At 39.9% G+C, this 12,781-nt stretch overlaps 2 protein-coding genes across 2 annotated transcripts; one reads left to right on the forward strand and one right to left on the reverse strand.

Annotated features, from left to right (window-relative positions):
* Positions 1 to 10,092: 10,092 nt before the first annotated feature.
* On the forward strand, positions 10,093 to 11,543 carry LOC309484181 (putative nuclease HARBI1; the record flags this gene model as incomplete). The annotated part of the gene is made up of 3 exons (XM_082150456.1): positions 10,093 to 10,837; positions 10,905 to 11,265; positions 11,426 to 11,543. The coding sequence occupies 2 exons, from the start codon at positions 10,093 to 10,095 to the stop codon at positions 11,261 to 11,263; spliced, it is 1,104 nt and encodes a 367-aa protein (XP_082006582.1). The 3' UTR covers positions 11,264 to 11,265; positions 11,426 to 11,543.
* On the reverse strand, positions 11,259 to 12,496 carry LOC309484204 (nuclear apoptosis-inducing factor 1-like). The gene is made up of 3 exons (XM_082150483.1): positions 12,068 to 12,496; positions 11,699 to 11,897; positions 11,259 to 11,598 (listed from the first exon to the last, which is right to left on the reverse strand). The coding sequence occupies exons 1-3, from the start codon at positions 12,266 to 12,268 to the stop codon at positions 11,318 to 11,320; spliced, it is 681 nt and encodes a 226-aa protein (XP_082006609.1). The 5' UTR covers positions 12,269 to 12,496; the 3' UTR covers positions 11,259 to 11,317.
* Between the last annotated feature and the right edge of the window lie 285 nt (positions 12,497 to 12,781).

Genomic DNA, 12,781 nt, shown 5'->3' on the forward strand with positions numbered 1-12,781 from the left:
CAGGAGAGAAACCTCATAATCCTCCAACCAGGCTGCAGGCTGTGTTCGCCGCTTAGGACGCACGTCAGCAGGCCGTTCTTCTCTGGTCGTCTTGTCTGAAAACATCTTGAACACATCCACAGCAATTACCGTAATCCGGCTCGAAGGACCAATTTGTTGTGTAGTAACCGATGTGGCTCGGGTTAAATTAATCACTGTGGTACGTCTGGTCAGGACGTAATGAAGATGCACTTAGGTTTCCGTTGAGGATTTATTGGGTGTACTTGTGTGTGTGGTTCTATAAGACAAATAGAAACCAATATATCGATACTTAACATTCATAAAATAATTGTTAATCAATAACAAAGACATTTCAATAGTTAGAAAAGCATTAGAACATACACTCACCTAAAGGATTATAAGGGACACCATACTAATACTGTGTTTGACCCCCTTTCGCCTTCAGAACTGCCTTAATTCTACGTGGCATTGATTCAACAAGGTGCTGAAAGCATTCTTTAGAAATGTTGGCCCATATTGATAGGATAGCATCTTGCAGTTGATGGAGATTTGTGGGATGCACATCCAGGGCACGAAGCTCCCGTTCCACCACATTCCAAAGATGCTCTATTGGGTTGAGATCTGGTGACTGTGGGGGCCATTTTAGTACAGTGAACTCATTGTCATGTTCAAGAAACCAATTTGAAATGATTCGAGCTTTGTGACATGGTGCATTATCCTGCTGGAAGTAGCCATCAGAGGATGGGTACATGGTGGTCATAATGGGATGGACATGGTAAGAAACAATGCTCAGGTAGGCCGTGGCATTTAAACAATGCCCAATTGGCACTAAATTGGGCATTGTTAGTGTGCCAAGAAAAGTGTGCCAAGAAAACATCCCCCACACCATTACACCACCACCACCAGCCTGCACAGTGGTAACAAGGCATGATGGATCCATGTTCTCAGTCTGTTTACGCCAAATTCTGACTCTACCATCTGAATGTCTCAACAGAAATCGAGACTCATCAGACCAGGCAACATTTTTCCAGTCTTGAACTGTCCAATTTTGGTGAGCTCGTGCAAATTGTAGCCTCTTTTTCCTATTTGTAGTGGACATGAGTGGTACCCGGTGGGGTCTTCTGCTATTGTAGCCCATCCGCCTCAAGGTTGTGCGTGTTGTGGCTTCACAAATGCTTTGCTGCATACCTCGGTTGTAACGAGTGGTTATTTCAGTTAAAGTTGCTCTTCTATCAGCTTGAATCAGTCGGCCCATTCTCCTCTGACCTCTAGCATCAACAAGGCATTTTCGCCCTCAGGACTGCCGCACACTGGATGTTTTTCCCTTTTCACACCATTCTTTGTAAACCCTAGAAATGGTTGTGCGTGAAAATCCCAGTAACTGAGCAGATTGTGAAATACTCAGACCGTCCCGTCTGGCACCAACAACCATGCCACGCTCAAAATTGCTTAAATCACCTTTCTTTCCCATTCTGACATTCAGTTTGGAGTTCAGGAGATTGTCTTGACCAGGACCACACCCCTAAATGCATTGAAGCAACTGCCATGTGATTGGTTGATTAGATAATTGCAGTAATGAGAAATTGAACAGGTGTTCCTAATAATCCTTTAGGTGAGTGTATGCAGAAGTCATATTATTCACTTTTGTTATCTTATCTGACTTTGGTCAGACTGGGGATCGAACCCCTGGCCGTTGCGTTAATGACGTCACATCGACAGCGCGTGCAAAACAGAATGACGAAGCACTTTTCTAAGCATACTCTGCAATATCAACAAATAATATAATTATACCCAATGAAAGGCTATTACAATAATGCTTGATATAAACAACAATAACGTAATGTGTAAACAATTATTAACATTCAATGAGATAATATGTAGATCGATCGGCCGCACAGACGACTTTAATTAGGCCTATTTAACCTAACAAACATAATTATGTTGATAACCCATAAACCACAAATGAAATAAGATCCATAAACATAGAAACTTACTTTTAGATGCACGCACATGATTAATAACACCACTTTCTGAAATGAGGCAAACTCTCGTGGGCTCCGCAGTCTACACTCTACGGATTCATAACAACAACTAACGCACTTCCTTTCCAGCATATACCAATTACTCCATTATTCCACAAGGGGGCGTTAACAGTCCATAGTCATTGAATCTGTCAACTCTCAATAAGAAAACCCTACTAATATAAATCTATTACCTGATGTGCTAAATACAAAGCCCTTTGTAACAATCTTACAGTTGCATGCGAATAAATGTTTAACTGGCAAGGCTTTAAAACAAATTCAAATAAAAAACTTTCGCAATGGCGAAGAACTGCAATGCCACATTAGTGCAATTGCATTGCTAAATTGTGATGTGAATGGTCAGTGCCCAGCCAAAAACAGTTGCTGTTTGGATTTAAATTGGCAAATGCATAAGAGTCAATGATTGGATCATTATTGCAATGATTATTAAGTTTCGTGCATGCTATATGTCTGGCAACAGTTCTTCTAAACCTAATTGACGGAGTGTGTAGCTTTTCATTTCTTAAACAATTATGTAGAAATTGTTGGCCATATTCCAGGATGACACGTTGGGACAGAAATATGAGAAGCCGTTCAGGAAATAATATATATGTATTGTGTGAATATGGAATGGTTCACTGGTTGAATGTAACGCATTGGTTGTAACGCAAATGCATTGGTTTATAATACATTGGTATAACCACACATATATTGGTATAGATACATCGGTTTGATCATACACACAAAGAGTACTCAATGGTGATTGGCTAAAAATTTGTTTTACCAAATGAGGCAAAAATCTTTGACTATGGATTTTGCCTCTCCTTCTCAATCCTCTTAGACTCGCCTTAGCAGTTTTCCAAACAACTGCAATTACTTCAGCAGATTCGGCACATTCGGGGAAGAGCAGCAGTGGTTCCGACAGTAATATTTTGTGTTAGTACAATGGTGAAATTGCAAACAAGAAATTCACATTCTGAGACATGAAATTAAATGAATAACTGGCAATTTTATTACCATTAAATCACCCTTCTCTCATTTTCCACCTCAGAATTTGGGTAGGCTGCGCCCCCCTTGCCTCCCCTGACAAGCCACCACTGCTATGACCAAGACAGATTCTAGGGTGAATATTATTTAGCTCTTTAGGGTCGAACTGTCCATCTATATCAATTTAATATAAGCAAGTGCAGACACAGAAGCCATGAAGCTCTCTTTCTGAAATGGGAATTGTGCCTTGTGCTTGAAGTGCTATATCAAGTTCAAACTAAGTGATATGTTAATGTATAATCATTCCCATGTGCTGTAAACGTCTCTCATGACTCAACAGTACGACTTTTCCTCTGGGAAACCTCATTCACCTGAGGTTGTGTTGATCTGAGTTTGAGTGATGTTTTCCTCCATGTTCTGTGTGTTTGAAGCTGGAAATGCATTCAACCTCCACTACTCATTCGCCAGACGACTGCTTTTATAGACTGATAGAGAACATCCATTTGAAAAGATCTATGCAAGATTGACTAGTTGTATTTGAGTTTCCTGAGTTGCCATGAAATTTATTGCACTTAAAACTGCAAATGATTTATTATTCGTGGTACAGCAAGCATGACTGATATTGCTCTATTACTTAGAGATAGACATTTGAAGAAACCTCTAAACTTAAGTGTTAAACTTGGCACTGCATGAGTTTTCTAAGCAATCAAAATGATGATTCTCATGGAGGAGCTCTGGAAGGATAAATGGAGGAGTGACGACAGTCGTCCGTGAGGTACTGCTGCTTAACTTTCCTGTTGTTATTTGTTTATTTTATGATTAAAGTTTATGTTGAACGTTCGCCTGTTCCCACCTCCTTCTTCCCTGAGCCTTGGACATCATTACACGTTAAAGTTCCCTTTCAGTCGCTCACGTTCGACGTAACGTCGACGTGACGACGTAATTGGGATCACTTCAGGAAGCCCTATCAACTTCGAGTGTCTAAAGAACGAGCCAATGAACGTTGGCGTGCGTGAGTCTTAATTATTATTCACCTGTTTAACTGGAACTAATTTGGGTGTGTTTCTCCATCCCCAATGCCAGCGGCTGTGAAGCGCTCCTGGCGTGCGCCTGGCAAATCCGCCGTTATAATATCAATCCGCCATGGAACAAGCGTGCCTGCTCTTAAAGGGAATGTGAGATGTCGCTCTGATTGGTTTAGTTCACGTTACGCCCAAACCACACCTATGAATAATGAACCTACTTCAGACCAACCCATTTTAGATTTGCGTTGGGCGCAAGAGTCATTTATCCCGCCGGTATAATAGCAACAGCGCCCAAGACCCGCCCACAAAGTTACTTGCGTTTCGCGCTTGATACTTGCGTTTCAGATCGTTAAAATAGGGCCCCATATGTTGCCTGCATGAACACAGCGTCTCATATGCGGTTAATGTTTTGTAATTTCAGTCACAGTAAAGAACCTTCAGAGTGTGTTCCCAGACAGCATATTGTCGGCCCAGATCCGGCCCACATCTGGTACACGTGGATTCCACACGTACCGGATGTGGGCCGGATCTGGGCCGACACCATGTTGCTGTCTGAGTTACACCTCCACATGAAAAGCATTGTAGATTGCATAAAATTTTTTTAATTTCCCTTGTGAAAAGTGCGCTTAACTTTGAATATGCACTTGTAAGTTGTAGCTGAATTGAACTCATTTCATAATATAAATGTATATAATGATACACTTCACACAATTATTAACCTGAACTGACTTGAGCTGAATTATGACACTATTGTCTTTTTAGAGCTGCTTTACAGCAGAATTTGAATATATAAAGTAATGTATAAAGTATGAATAATGTATTATGTAATGTATAAATTATTAAAGTGCTATATAAATAAATGTGACGACTTCAAATCCTAAAAGTATATTTTAAAAAACAAACTGTGGATGCAGATAGTATAATATTGCTGGAATAAAAGGCAACTGTCACAGGCGCACTCTGGACTCTCACACTCAGTCAATCTAGCTACGGTGAAACTGATTTTACCGGGTAGAGCATGAGCCTGGATAAGCCTCCTGGTTGATCCTCGAACTAAATTCCAATCAACCAATCAGATTTGAAGGACAGTTTTACAGTTAATGTCAAGTTTAAGCTTAAAGGGATACTCCACTTTAAAATGAAAATTCTGAGATCATATACTCGCCCTCATGTTGTTTCAATCCTTTATGAATTTCTTTCTTCTGCTGAACAGAAAGGAAGATATTTAGAAGAATGTCAGTAACCAGACAGTTTCTGGTCTCAAATAAATATAAGGAAAAAAATATACTATGGAAGTCAATTGGAAGTCAATTTTCATTTTAAAGTGGAGTATCCCTTTAAGGGTTAGGGGTTATTTATGTATTAAGTACTCTTTTAAAAGTATGCTGTTTTTGAAGTGTATTTCTTTTACACAAGGGGTTCCTTTAGTGATAGCACTAACATGAATGTAGCGTGACACTGCCAACTGCAAAATAAATCTGCATAAATCCTCTTGTCAAGTAAGAGCAGATAAATAAGATCAGTGTTCATACGTCCAGGGCTTCAGCCCTCCATCTGGAATAGAGAGATATATGTGGATGAAACTCAAAGGTCTTTAAAATATGATAAAATAGTTATTTATCTCTTTGGCTACACAATCATGCAAAACTGTTAGGAAAGAATTTGCTTCAGATCTCCTTCCTTTCTCACTTTCTGTCTCTCTCTCCCAGCCTCACACGCACGCACACACACACACACACACACAAACAAACAACCTCACACATGCTCTCAATAGAGATGAGCTCTTTCATTTAGTCAGGTATGTCAGTGTAGATGACTCCAGCAGCAACTCATTTTTAATATGCTCACCTTTAACCAAAGATTAAATACATTTAAATACAATGAAATAGGCCAAAACTGACAATCCCATCCGCTCATGTTCCTGGCTAATGGACCTCCCAGAGCCTATTTACTGACCCTCCGATTCTCACAAATCTGGAATGTACTTTTTCATTGTGGCAAGCTCTAATCTGATTGGCTGGCCCAACACAACTTGCGGGAGGAAGGCCACACAAGTGTTTTATCAGTCCGTTTGCTATGTTTACAAGGTACCGGGTGGATACAATCAGCACTTTTCAGGAAGAACTAAACACATTGAATTTGCCAAAGATTGTCAAGTTACATCTGTGAAATAATCAGTATGTTCCCATTGATACACTTGTGAAAAGGAAGTGTGCTTAATTGCATTGAATGTGCACATAAATATTATGAAATTGCATGTAAAGTTGTAGTTAAGTCCTATGACAATTAAGGCCAAAAAAGCAAGTTAAAGTTAATCTAATTGCATTTACTATCAATTTAAACTATAATGCATTTTAGTTAATTGCAATTAGCATGCGATTACAAAGTGGTTAAAAATATTACATTAATTTCAATAAATCGAAAACAAATTAAACTTTATTTTTCCGTAATAAGTACGCTAAAGTGTACTTGTTTTCACGGTGCATAACATTTTAAAAATAGCTATGCATACTGATAACAAATTGTTTGAAAGACATATAAATTGCAAACAAAATTATTATATTAAATTAGACAACTGCTCTCATGGACAGTTTTCTCCATAGATCTTAGTCCCCAGACAGCAACATAGTGTCGGCCCAGATCCGATCCACATCTGGTACACATAACATTCTACGCGTACCAGATGCGGGCCGGTTCTGGGCCGACACTATGTTGCTGTCTGGTTCAGGGTAGCACAATATTGAATTTTTGACAGGAATGATATTGACGCTGTGAGGAAAAGAATTACAGTCAGTTCAGTGGATTGTACTGTTGTTTAAAACTCTGTTTTAAAAGTTATGAGTTGTGAAAATTACGTGATCTAGGACCTTTACACAGTGTGTGCCATTGTAAGGTCTGTAAGTCTATCCCTCACAGCCTCATTTTCATATGCGTTCAATTCAATATTGCATCTAACCTGACTAAGGTTTATTGTAGCTCCTTAGAGTCATATATTTGTAGCATTCTTGGCCAGATTAAACTGTTCTGAGGACTAGGCTATGAACAAGAGCAGAGGAATCACAAGCATCTCAATAAACTGTCATCCCAAGCATTTGTCACTCACTGAGATTTATTCACCTGTTCACAGATGTGGGCACCTGTGTTGAGGGATTGCCATCTAGTAATGATGGCAGGTGATAATTGCTACTATGTACATGAAATAAGTATAGCTGGGAGTCCTATCCAGATGGAGATGGCTGAGATTTGCCCAGGAGCACATGGAGAATTACACACAGAAGAGCCTTAGTGAAGCTTTATAAGCCTACAAGCTGTGTAACTGAAACTAAGTGTATATAGAGCAGTGGTTCTCAAACTATGGTACACAGATGAAAACAACTAGAACAGTTATGAAGTGAATTGACTCATTAATCAACTCATAACTCATGCAATGAATGAACTGGTTGTGTTAACCTTATTTAGTGATTAGTTTCTTTTGTCTCATTTCAGTTATGCAACAGTGTACATTAAGGTTCGGTTCAACTTCTTAGCTCTCCACAAAACATTTGTTTTTACTGTTGAAGCACCAACAAACATTTGAGAACTACTGCTCTACAGGTATGTTATGTAGCTAAACTTTTAAAAGCTACCATATCTTTATATGACATCCATGTAAGATTGATCTTTTAAGAAAAGAAAAACTGACAACTTTCCCAAATTCTTTAATGAGTAATGGTTAGTGGTGGATGAAGAACACAAATCAAGTACTTGAGTAAGTGCAGATACGCTGATAAAATATGAATCCAGTATTAATTACTCCTTTTAAAAAAAAAAATAGTAAAAGTACAGATACAGAAGTACATGATTTTTTTAATGTACTTAAGTATTAAAAGTAAAAAGTACTAATAGATGAATGTTTATTTATTTAGCAATTTTATATAGGCTACACCATCTTACTGCTCAAAATACGTGTGCGGGGTGGAGTGGGATGGAGGGAGTATAACGAAGACACACAGATAGTAGCTCAGTCTGACGGCAAAATGGAGAGAGCTTTGGTGATAACTAAGTGAATATTTAATTACTGTAATAGCAATTACTTGCTAGAAATGACATTAGAAGTGGAAAACGTTGGTCAAAAATGTACACACAAACTGACCAGCAACCACAACTTTCAGCCACCATCTTTCTTTTTCTAGCTCAACTGTTACAGAATGGAAAGCACAGGATTGTGGGATATCAAAGGCAGTGAAGGATACATCTATGCTGCCTTCAAAATTCGATCAGATGAAGGGAGCTCAGGAGACAGGAAGTGAAACTAACAATGGATTCAGACGTACCTTGATGCCTTCCTACCCTGGAATTCGTTCTCCGAAGGAAGCATTTATCAGCTTTCAGACGCAGCCGAACACACCTACTGACTTGAGAATAGATGCAATTGGATCAGTCCAATTCACTAATGAATTGTTCAGTGAGATTTGCAATCACGTCTGGGAGCCAACAGTTTTGCATATAAGAGTAGATACAATTGCTTGTGTAGCAGCTCATTTGTTAGTCACTTGGATTAAAACCATCTGCCAAATTAATACATTTAAATGTTAAATGTGCCCTTCAATGTTCAATACTCTTTTCATTGCTATAATTAGCAAATGCTGAATCAGACCTAAAAACGTGCAGACCCTGGTCAAAATTCCTATTGGGATTTCTATAATATTGGGAACCTATCCTAACCAATCCTGATGGAAATTCTCAAACACGAATGTTACACAAAACATATTTTAGAACACACAGACCCAATTAGACTATTTGATTCTTAATATGATACAATTAGACATGAAAATTAGGATTTCATGTAAAATTTTCGGTATCACTATATCACTGTCCAAATATATTTGTGTTTATCTGACATTAAGCTATAATTCATAGCCATAAATATGGCAAAGAAAGAGCAATTTATTCTCGGTTACAGGAATTTTTTTAACAGCACCCGATGAAACGGAGAGCTCATTAACTTGATTCAGACATTTCTCCATCTGGATAGAATCATTGCCAGGCCTTGATAACCTCACAGGGGAGAGTTTAGCATTCAGACAATGAGCCCGTCTACATGTCATACTTTTAAGTCATCAAGCACAGGAAATGCAGCATAGAAAGGCTGTAAAACAAATCTGTATTGAAAGCCACAGGGATTATAAAGGGTTATTTTCTAAATGTGCTGTTGCATATAGTCCCCCATTGCAGGGATCTGGCGATTGCATTGGTGAGTTAGCCTATCTGTAGCAGATAATTAACTTTCATTTTGTTTTTAAAAATGTATTGTTTCTGAATTGACACCTACTAAAGCTACTCTCAAATATTCTGATGCTCAAACTGTCATCCTGCCATGCTGGTTGTCAGGGTTATGTCTAGTTTCATTGGCCCTCATTTATCAAAAGTGCGTACACCAAATTTCCAGCGTACACCGGGCGTACACCCAAAACCACGGTGACTTTGAGATTTATCAATATGGACTTTGGCGTACGGCACGCTCAAATCCTACACCTGCTCAGGAGGTGGTGTACGCACGTTTTGAGTGCGGGAATGCGCAGAAAAACAATTCCTAACACCACAAAACGCACTGACAAACTAAAAGATATGATATATTATGACCCACTGTAAAAAAAAAAAAAAAAACATAGTAATTATAAACTTCAATGTTTATTTTTGTGCAACATGGACTTCAATGATTAATTTGTGTGACTTTACCAAATCATTTGATTTGTAGGCATATGCTTTCAGTGACCAAAACATTATTCAGACTGACAAAATAATAAAAATGACATTCTTCTTCTTTTAAATAATAATAATAATAATAATAATAATAATACAAATATAATAATAACGACATTCTTCTTCTAAATTACAATAAGCGTCATTAATAATAAAAATCATAATAATAATAATAATAATATTACAAATTGTCATGCAATAATTAATGTGAATGAATGGTACTCCACATCACATCATCATCACTATTGTACACCCCAATACATGTGACGTGATACGAAATTAAATGCTAATTGTTTCAAAACGCGTGCTGTAAAATAATGCATTGTGATAGGTCATTTGCTCATCCAAACAGCTATTTAAACTGGATTTCCACCTTATACCAATTCTCAATGATGGCTGACCTGGCTCTTTTAGAAGACGCATATGCGCCCTTGAGAAGGGAAAGAGTATTTGAGGATAGGCGAGATCTTCTGAATGAATCAGATGAATGGCTGATGAGCAGATTCCGTCTTCCAAGGCATCTTCTCCTGGAGCTGTGCAATAACCTGGAGCCCTACCTCCAGCGTGAGACCCGGCGGTCAAGGGCCTTACCTGTTCCAGTCCAGGTTCTCTCCACACTGGGGTTCTTAGCCACTGGAACTTTTCAACGGGAGATTGCTGACAGGTCTGGCATATCCCAACCCACCATGAGCCGCATGCTGCCATCCGTGCTGGCTGCCATCAGGACTCTCATCCCACACTACGTCCAATTCCCATACGACAATGCCCAGCAAACAATGATTAAAAGGGGGTTTTATGAGATTGCTGGGATTCCAAATGTCATAGGTGCAATTGACTGTACCCACGTGCGTCTGAAACCACCATCGGTTAATGATTACGCATACATCAACCGCAAAAATTATCATTCAGTCAATGTGCAAATTATTTGTGATGCCAGACTCTGCCTATTAAATGTTGTGGCACGATGGCCTGGAGGCACCCACGATGCCTTCATTTTTGAGCACAGCAGCGTGCGCAGACGGCTGCAGGAGGGCGCATTGAGGGGTCATGGTTATCTTTTAGGTGAGTACTAAGAGCAAATTTATTTTGCAAAATATATTCGTTTCCTAACCTCTCTTTTCCCCTTTAGGTGACAGGGGTTATCCTCTTTTGGACTTTTTGGTCACCCCTGTGCCAAACCCCGTGACGCATCAGGAGCGCAACTTCAACCAAGCGCACGCACAAACACGAGCCACTGTGGAGCGCTGCGTGGGGCTCCTAAAAGGTAGATGGCTCTGCCTGGCACACGCGGGGGGCACGTTGCTCTATTCGCCAAAGAAGGTGTGCAATATCATTTTGGCATGTGCCGTCTTGCACAACATGGCTGAGATGAACCGTGTGCCATTTGACGCGCTTGACCCAGACCCAGAAGTGCCAGTGGAGCAGTGGGCAGCACCACCGGCTTTAGGAGCTGTTCAGCTCAGACGGGACCTTGTTCGGCGGTTTTAAGGGTAAGTTAAAATAACACAGACTTCGTTTTCATGGTTTCGTTTTTTTTTAGTTTTATTTTTTTTTTAAGTTTTCATTTATTTGCTTTAATGTCGTATTTATTGACACTAATGAATGGTTAATTTCGACCAGTAGTCTACAAATTTCTGTTTGTCTTTCCAGGACCTCATCCGTCAGGACCCTTGGCCGTGGCGCACGTGAGGCTGGTGGACGGGCCGCGGCTTCCCCTGCTTGCACCTGCTCAGGCTCTGGGTGGGGCGCAAGGATACGCTCAGGCTCCTGGATGGGCTGAGGGGGAGATGCCTCGAGGGCGCTGGGGCCTGCAGTGCCATCATCTGCAAAACAATAGTGCAAAATTTAAATAAAATAATTTAACTATGGACATATGTGTTTTTTTATTTATTTTATTGGTCTATCACATTTAAGTTTACTTACCATGAATGTCGTCGGTATCTCCCCCACTGGTGATACCTTCTAAAGACGCCGTTCCGATGAGGGCTGCCACCCGCTCCTCGTTCGGTGTCAGCTGGAGGCTTGGATCCGACTGGCCTCCCCCAGTCTGACTCTGGCTCCTCTTCAGTGCCGAGACGCGCCTCTTTGTGGCGATCTTTATATCGGACCACTTTTTTTTCACCTACAATAAACAAGAAAACTCATGCTTAACTTGATCACTGTTGGTCTATATTAAGCATTAAAGAAAACTCATGCTTAACTTGATCACTGTTGGTCTATATTAAGCATTAAAGAAAACTCATGCTTAACTTGATCACTATTGGTCTATATTAAGCAATAAAACATTCTTACCTCTGCTGGAGTGCGCTTCTCAACCCCCACACTATTAACAGAACTCGTAATTTGGGTCCATATTTTGTTTTTGTGGGCGCCTTTAATCCCACTCTTTAAACTCCCAAATAAAACGATTTTATTTCTTTCCACTTCCCTGGTGATGGTCTCGATCTCCACGTCGGAGAAGTTTCTCTTTTTTGCCGTCTTCCGTGTGTCCATGGCGTAAAATGAGGGCGTGGGGGGAGCGGAGACTTGAATATATAGGGGCGTGTTATTCTAATGACGATCGTTTTCAGCCGCGGCATTTATCAAGGGCAGGTATTGCGTACACCTGGATTTCAAAGGTACGCACAGCTTCATAAATCAGGCGATGAGAGGAGTGTAAGCATAATCTTACGCCAATATATACGCCCGTTTCTACGCAAGATTGATAAATGAGGGCCACTGTGTTTTTGCTCATGTGCCTTGGTTCCTTGCAATTCCTTTCAGCTTAACGTTCTTCATTACCGTAATTACTCCCTGTCAGTTTCCTTAGTTACTGATTATTGTCAGCTGTGTCTCATCTTGTTTGCGCCTGTGTTTTTATACCCCTGGTTCTGTTCAGTTCTTTTTGAGTTCACGTCTTTATTTTATGTGGTTAGTGGCAATTCTCTGTGTATTCTCTAGTGTATATTCTCTGTGTTGATTAAAATTATCTCCGACTCACCATCTCCAACTCCCTGGCACATTTTC

Source organism: Leuciscus leuciscus, assembly GCF_965113295.1.
Source record: "Leuciscus leuciscus genome assembly, chromosome: 20".
In the NCBI taxonomy this organism is placed as follows: domain Eukaryota; kingdom Metazoa; phylum Chordata; class Actinopteri; order Cypriniformes; family Leuciscidae; genus Leuciscus; species Leuciscus leuciscus.